Source organism: Anticarsia gemmatalis, chromosome 15 (assembly GCF_050436995.1).
Source record: "Anticarsia gemmatalis isolate Benzon Research Colony breed Stoneville strain chromosome 15, ilAntGemm2 primary, whole genome shotgun sequence".
In the NCBI taxonomy this organism is placed as follows: Eukaryota; Metazoa; Arthropoda; class Insecta; order Lepidoptera; family Erebidae; genus Anticarsia; species Anticarsia gemmatalis.
In genome coordinates this window covers 1,489,886-1,507,968 of record NC_134759.1, presented here as the reverse complement: position 1 = coordinate 1,507,968, position 18,083 = coordinate 1,489,886, and the positions used below count along the sequence as shown (strand labels likewise).

Genomic DNA, 18,083 nt, shown 5'->3' with positions numbered 1-18,083 from the left:
CAATGGCCCCCTTTACATACACACTCTATCGCGCATGATAAAATCAAAATCAATTCATTCAAATATTGACACATGATAGTCGTTACGATAACACAACAATTGCGCGTTGAAAAGGTGTGAAAGGAGAAAGGAAAGACCACGCGCCGCGCTCATCTGTCCGCGCCCGCGAGGAAAATCGCGAGTGAAGAGCGCGCTGCGCACACAAGCGTTATACTGTACGATACTAAGAACGTGCGATACAGTGTGTGTGTGTAAAGGTGCCTATTACCATATTCCTATGATTCTTTTAAATGACGTATTTCGCACGTCTGTAACGGCCTGAGTATAACTTATTTTTTACTTAATATTAACATTCCATAGATCACTACACATTCAGTTCTCACTCCTAGAAGCACCTATAAATAACATAAGTGTGTACTACGACGTAAATTATAAAAATATTTTAAAATCTCATTACATTCTTGATGATTTTGTTGTCAAAACTTTAATCTCTTGATACTAGGTGGCGTTACTATGGCTGGAAACTACTGATATTTTTATAATGCTTTTAAAATACCAATTGAAATATTAAACTGGCATTTAGCATTGAAACTTAGTCCTGGCTTCACAACTTCTGGAAAAGTATAAAGTTAGCATATCATGTGAAAGACAGTTTTCATACATAATTTCATTTGCTGTTCTTTTATAAATGTGGATATGTTATTCGCTACTTATCTATAGGCAGTGAAACTTGCAATAAATTTATCAAAATTATAACATTGCTAGCTTGGGAATAGGGCACTACGAAAATCGGCATTAGACAGAGCAAAACTAATATGATTATAAAGACGAAATAATCTCCAGCCACAATAACACCACCTTAGGCAGAAAATTCATTTCCTTTCAGTGATGTAATATTTACAGCACCACCAAACCAAACATTGAGTTTCTTGACACTCAATGCTGTGGATAATGTCCCCAAACAGGCGGCACACCAATACTATACGTAGGAGTCGTCATAGAAATAATCCTGGGCCGTTTACTAACATCCTCATGATGAGTGATAGGCGGTTGCTGATGCATTTGCTGCGGCTGATGAGGCTGCTGACTTATCTGAGCGTGATGAGATTCTAATATCCTGTCTTTTTTAGACATACGTTTCCTTGGAGCGTTCCCACATTCCGGCATCACTCTACGTTCATTCCATAACCGTTCCACTAAACGAGCTCTTGCTTGAATACCGTTCACATCTTCTACTTGCTTCCTAGGTATTGGACCGTTAGCTACTTTCTGTTTCATGGCTTCTAAGCGCTCTTCTGTCTGTGTCATTGCTACGATTGGTAAACCATGTCTATTACAAATATTATGTAGCACACAACAAGCGACAATCATCATGTTCACAGTCGGTGGGTCAAATTGTTTGTTGCAAGTGGCTTGGAGACATTTCCATCTACTTTTCAACTGTTTGATCGTCTCTGTGACAGTGCTATGTGTCTGTGCGTGAAGGTTCGTGTAATATTTTTCAGGTGATACCGGAGATTTCTTTGTCATTTTCGGGATTGGTGTCATGAGGTACTGCTTTTGTGTGTAGTGAGGGCCACCTGAAATGGAAAGAGGAATGCGAATACTGATGCGTATTTTTTTATTACCAGAATTTATCTGCAAATTTTAACAATGCCGAGCTTCTAAAGCTATAATGGGAATTTACCTTAAGTGTCAAATTGGGGAATTTTAATTGGGTGTGAGTTTGCTTTTCTGCAAAAACCTCAAGCTTTTTTTCCCGAGATATATAATTATTTAAGCTGTTACAATAAAGATCACCTAATTCCAGATTTTTAGCAGACCATCACTTCATAGTATAAAGAGCAAAGTCGCTTCCCGCGTCTGTCCCTATGGCTATATGTTTGCTTGTTTGTTTTTAATAGATATGGTGATTCAAGGCGAAGGTTTATGTGTTAAAGTTGAAAAGGGTTTTTCGGAAAACAAACTGTTTAAATCGGAGGAAGTTGGGGCGATAAACTAACAAAAATTACGAAAAAATTGTGAAAAAGCAAAAGTTATTCAAAGTAGTATACCTACCAACAAGATAGCACTGTTCTCCTGAGTTGTTGAGGCTCTGCAGGTCGACCCTGACTGCGTGCTTGTTCAGTATGTTGTCGTGAGAGCACGAGCCGCCCGGCGTCGCGTACACACTTATTATTGTCATGTCACTGTCGCAAATCTAAGGAAAGTTATATCATAATTAAATAAGAACTTTCAGTACTTTATCTTGTGAAAAGAAAGCTAATTATGCTTAGAATACTACTTAAAAACTTAAAACATTTAAAACCTTGTCTAGAAGAGGCAAATTCGCCGCGATTCTTTCGCGCTTATTTTGTGCAAACGTTCTGTTTACAATGAGCGTGAGCTTCGCGCGTAAAGTTAAAAGAAGCAGCAGTTGTGAGATAAAAAAAATTACTTACAACTTGAACCTTCTTGGAGTGGTAGGACTTGTTGAAGTGGCTCTTCTGGTCATCATCAGGTCTTGCCATCGGCACATGTGTACAGTCTACACATCCAACCACATTTGGCATGCCGTATTTTATGTAGAACCTGAAAAAAGTATTAATCCATAGCACATTTCTTTAAACCAGCACATTTATTTGTATTATTTAATTTGAATTCACAGAAAAATCTGATTTATTATGACAGCAATCTAAATTGCTTGACTAAATCAAAATCAAATCTTTTACTATTTAGGTCAAATACAGACACTTATGATTGTCAAAAGTACAGTTTGTGAATTTACCGCCAGTTCTGAGTCACTTAGATACACGGCCACTATTACTTACACTTTGAAGGCTTGCGCAGCACTTTATAAATCATAAATTAGCTAAAGGCAGTACTATATACCAAATATTAGTACAATTTAAAGGTTTTCTTACCTAGCTTTAATGATATCCCTCTCCTCCCTTAAATGGGGGAAGTGTATGTACTTTTTCACAATGGAGGGGTGGTTCATGGCTTCAGTGACCTGCATCACAGCTGTCTGCACAAAGTACTGAGTGATGTGAGGATCTGAACGTCCTCCGATGGACTTCTGGTATTTACCCGTTGCATAGAATGAGAGAGCTGCCATCACCTAGAAAAGAATGCAATTGAATTAAGTTAATTGTGGAAATGTGTGTTGCCAGTGACTTTTTCAATTAAACCTGTAATCAGATCTGCTGCAATCTTCAGTAATACAAAAGATAATATTAAAGATTTATTAGGCCTTTCTGCTGAATAAAAGATTAAAGATTTTCATAATTCCAATTATTTAAAACGACAACTAATTTTATTTATTAGGTGTTTGTTTATTATTTGAGTTTATAAATATTACGCTCCGCTCACTTACTTTACTTTCAACAGAAAACTCGATAGATTTCGTGGAGTCGGGCATCACAGGTTTCAACTCTTCGCACAAGTTTCGCGCCAATTCCTTAGACAGCCTGTAAGTTTCTATGAAAGAATTGTCATTTAGATCAAAAGGATCAGAATCTGCAGGCTTAGAAACTCTTTTTTCGGGACTCTTTGCTTTCTCTATTGGCATAGGCTGCTGTTGTTGTTGTTGTGGCTCCTGTTGCTTTTGTGTATGTGATGAATCCCATTTTAATAGCTCAAATATCTCCGGTTCTTCATCCACTACAGATATATAGCCTTCTTCCGGCGGTTTCTCAGCCATTTTATTGTGATTAAACTTTATTTTGAAACAAAATAATCTCAGCTTGGGCTATTGTTTGACAAATTGACAAACGTGATTGACATTTGACGTCAAATGTTGCCAACGTGTAATTTCGTAATTCTTTCATGTGTTAGAAGCTTTGATGGTGTTTGGTAGTTTTTTTTGCACGGTAGTAATTCTAACGTCACTTTCGCTATAGTAGATGAGAACTGATATTTATGTGTTGTGTACTTGTTAAATTAGATACCTAAATACAGTTACTCTTATAATTATTTTACTTAAACTATAAAATTAAAGCTTTCATAACTCATATTTAACTTTGTCATAAGACTGAAAGCTTGACAAACAAGGTATTGCTCATCAATATCAACAATAGAATTAGTCAAACCATTATGTCGTACTACACAATAAAAGGTAGATAATATTCATGCTTCAAATTTCGGCCACGAATTATTCTTGGGTGATGTCATGCGGCGGGCGCCAGTCCGACGAGACTGCAGACATCGTTTTCAATATCTGGATACATAGGTACACTTATACATGTACCTATGCAAATAGGGATTCGAACTACTTAATCAATGAGAACGTAGGAAGGTACATTCGTAAATAACATGGTAGGATTTGATTACTTGAAATACTGTTGCGCAGAGGTCTAGGGTTCGATTCGCAAAAAATAAGTTTCTTTATCAGATAGGTGTACTACGGTTCCTAGAGGTCTTTTGAGAAGTGCTAGCTCACAGTCACTTCGTTCAGCCCAAATTAGTTTCTGAATATTTTTAGTGATAAGTAAGTATAGGTATACCCTGAGGCCCCGTTGCACTGTTCATAATCAAAAGCCGCTACTCTTCCCGTTCCTGATGTACTTATACGTTTCAGAGAATGCCAAGAATACCTACTTACCTAAACCCACGACATAGGACTTTTCAATTAAATACATTCCATAACAGAATAAAACTAGAAGATCATAAGTACCTAGACTATTACCTACTAAAGATTCAATATTCGTAAATGGCACCCTACCTCCCAAGTTCTACTACCATATACTTATAATGATGAACGAAGCGAAGCCCATTAAATCGTAACGTAATATCCTATTCTGTGTGATGAAGTGGTGACTGTTGACCCAGTAATGTGTTAATGAGGTTAGCTGACATAATGCCATATTTGCAAGTGCGAACAATCAATTATAATGCTAGACTCGTGTTATTCCTACTAGACTCTACATTCGTAGAATATCTCATGTCTGATTTTTACACTGGAATTTTACAGTTACAATAAATACAGTCGTTTCTATAATTTAATATGGTAAAACATGAGCTATATATTGCAAAAAAATATTATAAAGATATTATAATCATATACCTAATTACCTACTTAACTTCGAGCCACTTTCCGTCGTGCGTCACAACTGCACAAACAAAGTAATACTCTATATTTTGTTCCTGTAATAAATTAGCATAGGTACCTACATAACTACATACGTCTGTTATACTCGCAGGTTTTAGGAGTTTAAGTAACTTTAAATGTGTATGGAATACATCCGCATTTCGACATTAACATTGTCCCATGTATGTATACCAAATAGGAGCGAACCTATTGCTCGAACCAGGAATCGAAACCGAGACCATTGTGATCAGCAGTCGGTTACTGTACCGTGCGCGCCACAGAGGCATAAATTAGTTTTGAAATAAAATCGGAAACAAATAACTTAAATGAACACTGTTTATTTGCTATACGACGCAACGCAAGGCGTAGATAATATTAACTTTTTAATTATATTCACCTTTATAGATACCATCTGGAGGGTTTTTAATTAATTGGTTCAAATTTAGCGTTTTTGTTGTTGTAACATAATTAATTACAATTTCAATTACTTGTAAAACATTCATTGATAAAATTGTGCGTAGGTGGAAAGAAGGCAATTGTGCGTACTATGTACCAAATGCTATTCCTCCAGGGAGAGATATATGTAGGTACAAATACTTAGGCTACCTACAGTAACAGTCTTTGGTTTAACATATAAAATGTCTATCTCGGTAGCTACAGATTAGAGATAGGTAGGTAGGTAGGTACATATCATAAATAATAAGTAGGTTTAATATATCTAACCCATTACTGTCCCACTACTGGGAAAGGGTTAGACCCTAAGTTTATCAAGCTGTCCACGCGCAGGCTGAGACGGACGACGCAGCCCAGACTATTGTTAAAAAATAAAAACGTGTATTATAAATTCTGCATCTTTTTAAACATTGAATTTCAATTAATACCCTTGAAACGGTCGTATAATAAATCTATTATCATAAACCAAACAACACTATCCGTAAAGTGCGTTAACCCATACATCACGGCTCAATGATTGATAAAATCATTCGATTTCATTCAAACTTTACGTTCAAAATTGGTTCTTTTGGTTCAAAAATTATTAATCGCTCATTCAGTAGCGCGCCGGCCGCGAAACGAGAATGATGTGTGCAGTGTAGTACATTTACTAAACATTTACGATATTTTTGATAAAGTTTATTTGTAGAAAGCAAACAGTGTTATCTTGTGTGTGTATTATTTGGATTATTACCAACTTCAGTCATCAACAAGTTGTAAAAGTAAGTTTTACTTAATTCATTAACTTTTCGGAATGTTTTCGGTTACGCCGTTCCGAGTAATGAATGAAAATTGGCTGTAATTATTACACACGCTGTTTTGGGAATTGACAAAAGCGTTTTCGCATTTGTATTGAAACGGGAGACTAATTTTAATAAGGTTTTATTTAATCGTCATGGTCAGTCATTATGATAATGCGTAGGATAGCCACTAGCCACAAATAGAGTCAAAGTAATTAAAACAATATTTTAAACTAATTGTTCTGAATTATCTAAATTACTTTATATAGTCAACCTTCATGGTTTGTGTAAGGAGTAATTATAAGTACCTACCTACTTTGTTAAATTAATTAATTATAAATTAGCTGACTCTGCCAGTCTTCCCTTTTTCCAGGGTCCGCGTTTGTGATCGAATCTCGACGTAATGGGTAAAGCCTGGAGCTCTCTCATAATACTAGTCTTATCAGTAGTTTAAGTGCTGGTAGTTAAATCATAGTTATACAATAATAATCTACAATTTAAATCAGACGCCGGGCGGTGAAAACACACAAAACACTAATCAATTGTGTGGCCGACTCTACCTACTGGCTAGGGTCATTATCAGTCTCGGCACGTTAGCGCCAACTGATTATAACATTTGGATATTAATACTCTTTCCGTTATGGTGATAGCCTGGCGACCTAACAGTTAATATTTAGTTAGATTAGCACAGAAGAAAATAATCGGAATTACCTACGTTTATTTGTTCACTGCGAACTATATTTTTTCATGTCTGTTTTGATCAAAGTTAATTTACGAAACTGTTGTTGGACAAATTACTTTGAACTCTGTGACAAATAGACAATTAACTGAAATAAAAAAATAACCGATTTCAAGGACACAAACATACTTAAGTGTCTACAATCTTCAAGCATTATTTTCTATAGTCTGTGTTTTAACGTAAAACCTTATTTAATTGCAAGTCTACCTGCTATTAAGCTGCGTCTATTATCATATCAGTAACTACCGGGCCGCAATAGCTTCGCCCAGTGTAAAGCGTTACAAAAATCCTTTACCTTATTAAAATTAAATCTTCTTAAATAGTTTTGAAAATCGTTGCGTAATTTTAAAAGGGCAGGTATTTTTAGGATACGCTTCTATCGTCCAATTCATTGAACAGTCGCTCGAAAGTCCTTTGCACTGGGTCTACGTCCAGGTTACTTTCTAAAAACCACCTAGGCACTTGTGTTGAAGTGGTTCGGCGAGACCTATAGCTACTTTCTTTTTATCTAAGCTCTACCCAGTTAAATAAGCTTTGATAGAGTGTGTGTGTAAGAGAATGAACTAGTTAGTAGTAGTATAAGTAAATACCTATATCACAACCTCTCGGAAGAAATCTAGACGTGATGGTTTGTATGCGTTTCGTGCGAATGCTGTTAACACTAATGCATTACCTATATGCTTAACATATTGAAGACTCCTTGTAAAAAACTGAAACGTTGGTTTAGCTCGGTTTTTCCATTTAAATATGTATAACTAGGTAACCTAGCTGGGACGCGGAGTATCCAATTGGTGGTACCGCGTCCTGGCCACCTTGTGGTGTCCGTCGAAGGAACACCGTCAGGTTTTAGTCGGTATGCCCAAATTGTAAGCCAGAACGCCTAGCCGGCGGGAGAGCCCGACAGACCCCCGCTTCCTCCCTGGAGCGGGATATGCAGTAATGCATATTCCTGATGCAAAAAAAAGGTAAAAGGTAGGTAAAACCTTGCTGAACATTTTAGAAGGATATCGCGGAATTTCATCTCTCTCGGAGGAGCTCGTGGCTTAGTTAACAACAGCCGCGCGGATCGATCTCTGAGGTTAAGCTATGCTTGCTGAGGTTGTTCTGTGGATGGGTGACCATCTTATACATATCGAGTTTCTCCGTGTTTCGGAAGGCACGTTAAATTGTGGGTCCCGGCTGTCATTTTCGAAGATCTTTGACAGTCGTTAACAGTAGTCAGAAGCTTGAAAGTCTGACAACCAGTCTTACCGAAAGGGTATCGTGTTATAACCCAGGTATTGGGTTGTGGAGGTCAGATAGGCAGTCGCTCCATGTAAAACAATGGTATCCAGCTGCATCCAGTGAGACACACAACGTTTGAATAAGATCAAGAATTAGAATAATTTAAAACTGCAGTTGTTGCAATAATAGAGTTTGGCATAACAACAGACAGTTTGGCACATGTTCATACTGTTTATTGACAGTTAATTAGCTTTCTCCGCTCTATAAACTTAATTAAGTATTTGTATTAGTAAAAGAAGCTATCTTTAACACTTGTTACACAATATTGTATGCAAAATAAACGCAGTACAGCGCGCCTCATTTCACTTTTAAAAAGAACTCCTGCTATGTTTTCTTTATACCTTAACTAAGTTCTATTAATGGGCGTCTGACTTCTTCAGCTTATAGCTAGAACAGTTTTTCATATTCCTTTACCATAAAATTATATTTATGTACCGTAAAACTGACTTAAGGAAAATTGGGACGAATTTGATAACAGAAAGAAGTAAATAATTCTGGCTTATAGTTTACGCCACTGTAGATAAAATAACACAAACCGTGTGTGTGAGATAAAAATCCTTTAAATTCTATAGTAAACACAGCCCTGTGACAGAACACAGCGTAAACTAATAAACTAAGTAGGTAATTAATTTATAATGCCTATTAAAGCTGTTCTACCAATTAACTCATATCTTCGTAATATCACACTTCCTCTCACCTTAAAACAATGTTTGTACCCTGCATATTAATAGCAATATTATGAAGTAGGTACAAATATAGCCGTTGCACTTATGTTCAAAATTACCAAGTGCGTTAACCCCATGACGCACAGTTTCGTCAAACGTGTTCGTATGCCAGCCATCGATCTGTCTGCACTTTAATAACCTTTCATCTCTGCCAAAAGATAATTACTACTGATATGGAAGATAATAATTATTAATAACTAAACGATTAAGTCATAAAACTATTTTATCGTGATTCTCTCGTGATGTGGGTTAGTTAACGACGCCGTCTTTCAGTAGTCGCAACAAGTCTTTTCATTTTAGTTACAAACTTTAAACTTTATTTATCTTAAAGTTTAACCCCCGGTTTCTGAGGTACATTTAGCGGTAGTTTATCTATCCAATAGCGTTAAAACTCATACAAAAAAACGCTATTGAATAGATAAACTACCGTTAAATGTATCTCAGAAACAGGGGGTAAGTCAACTAGCTAGGTTACTATAGTACCTACTATGTACTTTGTTATAATTATTATAATATCATCTGCAATAGATGAATACAAGCCGATGGTTGATTGATTGATTGAATCTGATAAAAAAGCGTTAAATAATTCATATTGTGTATCATATTTCAAAAGTACATCTGTAACTACCTATTACATAAGTTGATGCGTCCACACGTGATAATTTAAGCTAAAAATAAACAAGTTAGTGTCAATATCCGTATTTGTTCACGTTCCGAGCGCCACTTTCTGAATAACGATCAGTTGCTAGGCTGTTCAAATTGACTGGTTACACAGGTAGTAGATGACGTCATCGCTTGGTAGTTTTTGTATGGACTTGGGACAGTAAGGACGAATGTTTGGCGTTTGCGAACCCATCCGTGGCCAGTATAGACTATATTTAACTCATAATATGTTTGGGGGAGAGAATGGGTGAGACTTGAAGATAATAAAGCATGTTTAATTACTTTAGTTGTAAACGAAAATATGAGTGTGGCATGTCTGTAGCCGTTCGGTATTTACTTACTAATGTGCTTGGAAAGGCACGCTTAAAGTTAGTCACAATTGTTTTCGGTGAAAATAAAAGTATTAAATGCCTTGTCAATTAGCTTTCCTACCTTCAGAAGGCTTGAACGACTTTGACACCGGGTTCTCCATTCCCCAAATCTAAAAAAATCTCTAGAAAGCCCAACTATTTATAAAACTTAAGAGTATTATTTGTAGTCTTGCCGGCGAAGTTATCTATTGGCTTAAAATCATTCATTCATCCGTCATTGTACGGAATGCAAATGATAATGGAATATCTCAGTAATGAGTGAGTCATGACATAATAGTACACGTCACCGCTCCGAATAATATCTCTTCAAGCTATTTATGGAAGCTAAACATTTTTTACTATACTTGCCGGTAGGGAATTCTTATCTTTGTGTTATATTATGAAAGAAGTTAGTTTTATACGTACCGTTTAACTACTAAGCAGTCAACAAACATTTAACCACTTACTGAATTTCTTAGACAGTATTGCAGATAATATTTTATTATAAAAAAGACTAGCCTTTTGATTTAAATAGGTACTAGATTTTTTTTACTAAGAACAGGAAAAATGTTTCCTCTTCGAGGGATACATTTGGAGTCTCACATACCTAATGAAAAATGGAGAGCGAAATTGTCTTCAGGTGTTGATCGTATTATTATTAAACAAGTTGCTATTGAATAATTCCATACAATAATATTCTATTCCAATAATATTCTGCTCAGTAAGAAGTCGGACTAAGTACATTATCTGGAAAATTTAAGTCTTTTATATGGCAACCATTTTAACCACAAGTTTAAAAACGTGTGGTTCTTTCATAACATTTGTTTATATTTTCATTGCCAAATGTCACCACAACAAAGCGCGTGATAAACCTTCATTTACTCACCTCTAATAGAATAAGTTTGACCTCCCACTGTATTCAACACTTTGTTTATTAAATCTACTTACTTTTGCACGTGGCTTCACTCGCGTGAAGTTTTTAACATAGGTATATTCTTTGCTTTAAATATAAATAATCGTAAAAAAAACATGAATGGTAAAAATGGAAAAAAACATACTTAAGTAGTTTACCCCAAAAGGCTTTACAGATAGGCTGAAAAACGACCTTGCCTACTAAAGGTTAGAAAGAAAACCGCGGTAACTCTATCCTAAATTGAAGATAGTATATTGAAACAGTCGTTAATCTCCTGACAGCGAACATTGCCTAATCTATCAGATTTATGTGTTCCGCAGACTCTGTTAAAAGCACACATACATTATGAAATATGGGTTATGTATTTATGTTATCTATTAATACAACACGTGGATAGTGTACCTCGGCGCTAAACGTTTAATAAACAACTCAAATTGGCCTTCGAATAACACGTAGGTTTCAGAAGTCATCTTGAAAGTTGTATATTCTAAGTTAAAGCAAGGCTCTATTACTTTCTAATAGGGTATATTGCCTACCAGTCAAATCAGGTACTGTTTATGAAATGTCAAAAACACATTCTAGTATTAGAAATACGACATAGTGACGCCACTATGTCATATTTTCGTTAGTATCAAATTAGTGTCTAATAAAATGTTTCAGTCTGTAACGTAATCAGCGGAGTCGCTTAAGAAATAAGCCGGGAGATAGAAAGGCAATATAATACCAGAAAATATGTCCAAATATTTTTTTTGTCATAGATAAACTTAAAAACATAAATCACCGAGATAATTTTTTTTCTGGAAAACTATCAATGAAAAATGTTCTAAATCACAATCAGAAACTAATCACTACATTAGAAAAAAACGATAAATTAGAATAATCTCTGGTTATCTACAATCTGTACCAAATTATCGACCGTTGTGTTGATGGTATCAGCGTTTTGTTGTTATAAGCCCTTCCGTTCTATTAGTTAAATATCAAATCACGTATAAGTACGATCCGATTAAAGATACTACGTACAAAATATCACGTTTGTACCTGGTCTATATACCTGAATGTTTAGGCAGTGGTGCGTGAAATACACGTACGTTTCGTCATTAATAAAGTTAGTTCCATATAATATGCGGCGAGCTTATTGCCATTTACCGGGTACGTTAAAGAAAATATAAATCTGATTAATATTTGCCGAATTGTGAGACGAAAGCGGTATATAAATACAAAAGACGTTGGGAAGGAGTGCGGTTGACGGAGACAACAACAACGGTGTCTTCTCGTCACTGACCTAGCGTCTTGTTGCTATAATCATGCACATAAAGTTATTCGGCATGTTCTTAAATCTTTGACTCTCCAATTGATACCTTCTTATAATTTGGTTTTATTTTTATACAGTATTTACAATATATATACACAAAATCACGCCTTTTTCCCATAGGGGTAGGCAGAGACCAAAGAATGCCGCTTAGTACAATCCTTTGGCTCATTTCTATCCATACATTTTGTCAAGCAGTAAGTACTAGTACTGCGCACTACGCACCTGACATTTTTACAAGATAGCGCCGTGTGATGTGTGTAATCAACTATATCTTTTAGCAATATCTAATTAATATCTCACTCAAAAGTAGTATTACCGCGATTGTTGTATCGATAGTCTAAGATTAGCGTTCCTGTAGACAGTGAATGATTTTATTTTGATAAATTATAAGTACTTAGTCCAATCAGATTAAAAGTAAATATAGTATTTATAATGATAACTCTTATCAAAGAAGGAATACCTTCGTTGACCTAATTTTATATCAACAATGACATGTTATTTTGTCTGTTTAACCTACTTTTAGCAAACACGTGGTTTGCATTCCCCTTGGGAAAAGGAGGCGAGTATATTGCAATTAATTATGAATGTTAATAAACTTTAGTAGTCCATTTAGAATATCTTAATAATTACATTTTTAAAATGACTCAAGCAAATCCGACACTACGTGGAACTTAGTTCATTTTAAGCATGGTCTTCCGACCAGTTTATGTTTAGTACATTGTATGTTTTAATACTCTAAATACATATCAGTTGAATACGAATAATCTATACTAATATTATAAAGCTGAAGAGTTTGTTTGTTTGTTTGTTTGTTTGAACGCGCTAATCTCCGGAACTACTGATCCGATTTGAAAAATTATTTCAGTGTAGGATAGTCCATTTATCGAGGAAGGCTTTAGGCTATATATGATCACGCTACGACCAATAGGACCAGAGTACCAGTGAAAAATGTTACAAAAACGGGGAAAATTTATGTGACGCAAGCGAAGTTGCGCGGGTCAGCTAGTGTGTTAATAATATGCCTGGTCTAATCAGAGCGTTGTAAAGTTAGACATTTTTTTAATAACTTATCTTCTTTGTTTTTTTTTTCAGGTAAAATAAAACAAGACCAAAGTTATGGTACAATAAACAATGGGAGACTCAAACGACGTTAAGAAGCCAATCAATGCGTTAAGCAAAAGTAATGTGGACTTACACAATAGCACAGATATTAACACAATCAACTCCATCAAATCAGAAGACCACGACATCGTAGCACATTATACTAAGGACAGATCAGATTCACCAGTCGAACGAGTGAAGTTCGAAGGTTTAGGAAGCAAAGATAGCATTTATTCTGAAGATACCGATGATGGCAAACTACCTCCTATACCCGACGGCGGCTGGGGATGGGTCGTCGTCGTATCAGCATTTATTGTATCAGCCTGCGCCGATGGCTTAGCATTTTCCTTCGGTTTACTCCACGAAGAATTCACTTTGTACTTCGAAACGACGCAGTCAAAGACTTCCTTGATTGGGAGCTTGTTCATTGCCACTCCACTATTAGCGGGACCAATCATGAGTGCCTTGGTAGACAGATATGGATGCCGAGTTATGACAATGATCGCTGGAGTATTATCCACGATTGGATTTCTATTAGCTGCTGTTAGTAATTCAGTGGGAATGCTATGTCTGACTTTAGGGTTCATGAGTGGATTAGCAATGGGTATACTGTATGTAACTGCTGTTGTATCCGTCGCTTTCTGGTTCGATAAGAGAAGAAACTTAGCTGTATCTTTAGCCTCATGTGGCATAGGATTTGGTACTCTTATTTATTCACCGATGACGCATTATTTCTTAGAAATTTATGATTGGAGGAACACTGTGGTCTTGTTAGCTGGTACGTTGTTAAATATGTGTGTATGTGGAGCGTTAATGAAGGATCCTGAATGGTTAGAAATAAAACAGAAAAGAGAACGAAAGTTGTCTAAAGCTAGATCAAGAAGGTCTTCGAGTGCTGGTTCGGTATCTTCAAGATCTATTGGAGGAGAGTCGGCTTACTTAGATGCTGAAGAACTTAAAAGTTTGTTGAAAAGTGGGAAGAGTCCTGAGTATATTTTAGCGACGTTAGCAACAACTATAGCGGAAGCAGAAGAATTGGAGGCGACAACACAACAGAATGCCGAACAAGCGTACAAACGTATGCATTCAGCTATACACTTGCCTACGTTCATACAACAAAATGAAAAGGTAGGTCAATGATTTTAGGGTACGGTGTGTATTGTAGCACCATTTTATATACTAGACTTTTGTTGCCAGGTCCCAACTGAGGTAATAGAGAAACTGATGCAGAATAAGCGGCTCTACAACATTATACTACAAAATTATCCAGACGTACTAACGAGAAGGCATTCAGAAGTAAACATCAATATTGATAATCCTGAAAACGCGACGGAACCAGCGAAGTTGCCTGTAGAAATTAAGATAAAGAAGCCCAAAGATGAAGAAACGGAAGGAAAGAAACGTAGTCAAAAAGATCTCCAGAAAGTCGAGTCAAATAAATCTAATACTAATATAAATTCTACGAAGCCTAAGGAAAAGGTTGCTCCGAAAGCATCCTTGCCTCATAACAAGAGCTGGTTCAGGCAAATCTCTACTGACCATCATTATTTAAAAGACATGGTGTTTTACAAGACGTCGTTGATGCATCGTGGTGCCATGATGTCGATACCTTCTAGGTATAAATTGAGAGCTTCGTCTTTGCCAGATATTTATAGGAATTCCACTTGGTCACTTGAATCGGAGTCTGATGATGAGATGGTAAGTTGCACCAAGATTTTTCGCGTAATCTAAGCGCGTAAATAAAAAGCGAATCGGAGGGGAATATATTTGTTCGATACTTGTAGTTGTAGAAACTCGATTTTCAGGCTAGGATTTGTTTCTTACACATTATTCTTCAAACTCTGAAATACCGTTCAGTCTCAACTTAGTTCTAAAGGTATATAACTTATGATCATGACATTTCACTTGTTTCCTACTACCTTAATCGCTAAATACGAAAACCTAAAAATAAAACTAAAGGAAAAATATGGATGATATAAAATTTCCCCTTAAAAACTCTGGTAATCTTTATTTCTTAACCAATTTTTATCTTATATTTCCACAGCACTGGTACAACCGTATGTGGCACACCCTAAAGAAGACATTTGACTTCAACATGTTCACGGAGTTCCATTTCTTAATGTTCAACCTATCTTCCCTCATATTGTCAGTGTGGTTCATAGTACCGTACTTCTTTCTCAAGTCCTACATGACCGAGATGAACGTGGAAGGGGGAGCTATGATGATCAGTGTGATAGGTGTCGCTAGCAGTATTGGTATTGTAAGTATCAATATTTAAATTAAACTTTAATACTCTCCGTTTAAAGGTATTGACATTTTCAGCTTAACTAAAAATCCCTATTTACCAAAGCATATTTTTGCATTTTTTTACCCCTAATTATTTTACTTGTAGAGTATTTTCAACTAAACTAAAAATACCCTGAAACTGTCAGTCGCGGCCAGAATTTTTCCCCTTATTACTTTTAGATATCAAAGGCCTCCTTTTCTTCATGGAATCTTCATGTTATGCTAATGAAAAGAAAGTCAATTCCAAGCAATAAGATTTTTATTTCGGTATTTAAGAGTCTTGGAAAACAGGATTGGTTATATTTGTTACAAAATTTAAAAACAACTTGTCTTTGAGCAATATAGAACTGAAAAATTTACTTAATTATTAAATTAGGTACTGTTCCTGATTACGAGTGCAATAAAATTCGTCAGGTTAAGAAATTATATATGAAAGAATCTCGCTTAACCTTTTCAGGTGGCCCTGGGTTGGGCTGGAGACCAGCCATGGATCAACGTCACAAAAACTTACGCCTTATGCCTAGTGATCTGTGGTCTCTCAGTCGCCGCGTACCCCATCTTTATCACAGACTACTGGATGCTGGCTGTCATCTCCGCGGTGTTCGGCCTCTCGTTCGCCAGTTCCTACTCGTACACTCCCACTATCCTCATGGAGCTGATGCCTATGGATCACTTCACTGTGGCGTATGGACTGATACTGCTGAGTCAGGGAATTGGACATTTGGTTGGACCACCTATTGGAGGTGAGTGTGAAACTTTTATACATATAGTTTTGCTAGCAGTAGAAGTTATGGCTAGATCAACTTTTGACTCTATTCGTAATTGTAATTATTGAGCAAGTGATTGAAAAAATAAATTATATATCACAAATTTTAATTCCTTACTCGATTCGTTTACAGTTTGAATGTCTGAATCTGTTTGAATTTTGTCCATGAATATGCGTATAGGGTCTAGTTTTACTATTAAATCTTGATAGAAAAACTCAGGATTACCTCATTTTGGCTCCTCCTGGAATTCAAACCTGTGACCTCTGCGCAACAGTCTTAAAAACTGGAAACACCACCCATTAATAATATTAAATTAGTAGAATTTAAGAGTATGAACGTTAAAATCCTAAACACTAAAAACCGTTTCAGTTGTCTTTTCAAAAAAAGGAAAATATGACAAATTATGAACTCTTTCCAGGAATGCTGTACGATTTAACTGGTTCCTGGGAGCTGACATTCTACATGGGGGGTGCCTGGCTGGTCGTGTCCGGTGCTTGCGTGGGAGTCATCGCTTATACCAAGGACGCGCGCATGTGTGGCTCCGCGCCGCTCATGAAGGAAGCCGAGGAAGCCAGGAATGAGAAGGAGAACGGAATCGACGTGTGAATATATACTGTATGTGTTAGAAATAAAGGACAGTTTTGAATGTTGTTCTGCTTTTTATTTTTTGTGAGTAAAGCAAGTGTATCCTAATAATATTGTTAACGCTTAAGTTTTTGACGATGATTTAAACTGTAAGTGTGTACGTATGTTTGTTACATTTTCGTACTAAAACTTTCGTAAAGGAGAATGGGCAAAATAGTATGGAGCCTGGGCGATCCGCGGCCAAACTTGATTTTTTGTTTTTTTAATGTAGTTTAGTCCTATAATTACCGTGTAGAAGTTTTATTGCCGCGACGCAGTTATATGACGAACAAAATACATTTTTGTTTTTGAGCACTTTTAATAGTATATAAACATATTTTTGGCTTATATTCGGAGATTAAATAAAAAGTACTATTCATATTATTGCATACAAATGTAGACATTATTAATATTCGAACAATCATAACATGTAAATATATAAATATCGTAACAAGTAAACATCTTGCTCTTCTATAATATATTCACTGAGACGACTTATCTGTCTTGAATGCTCAGCTTAAAAACGAGGCGTTCATAGCCAGTTGTGCTCACTGGTCGGTAAACGATCTGTTGGTTAAGCAACCGTTGGCGCGGTCATTCTATAGATGGGTGACCGCATTGTGGTATTTGAACTGAGCTTCTCCGTGCTTCCGAGGGCACGTAAAAAGTCGGTCCCGGTTGTTGTCAACTAAGATAACATTCGGGCGGCTTGAACAACTTTGAAACTAGGTGAACCATATGATAGATAGATACGAGTTACGATTATTGTTCATTTTGATGGCATTGCAATTGTTATAAGAAGATGTAACGTTATTACACAACATTAAATGCATTAAGAGACAAGACACGAAATAATTGTATTTGTTCTATGAAATTCCATTATATTTACATGTCAATATATTGTTTCCTGAAAGGAATGCAGCGAAACGTTCTTAGTAAAAGTTGTTCCTAGTTATCATTACTTTAATTTAACACTACTTTCATTAATGGCCGCCGACCGCCCAGGAATGCCCATTCTC

General features: G+C 36.2%; 1 protein-coding gene across 1 annotated transcript; it reads left to right on the top strand.

The window, feature by feature from the left end:
• Nucleotides 1–6,131: 6,131 nt before the first annotated feature.
• LOC142978866 (monocarboxylate transporter 9-like) lies at nucleotides 6,132–17,090 on the top strand. Its single transcript, XM_076123460.1, has 6 exons — nucleotides 6,132–6,282; nucleotides 13,379–14,515; nucleotides 14,585–15,085; nucleotides 15,432–15,647; nucleotides 16,131–16,416; nucleotides 16,859–17,090. Exons 2-6 carry the CDS (start codon nucleotides 13,418–13,420, stop codon nucleotides 17,044–17,046), a joined length of 2,289 nt encoding a protein of 762 aa, XP_075979575.1. The 5' UTR covers nucleotides 6,132–6,282; nucleotides 13,379–13,417; the 3' UTR covers nucleotides 17,047–17,090.
• Nucleotides 17,091–18,083: the final 993 nt, after the last annotated feature.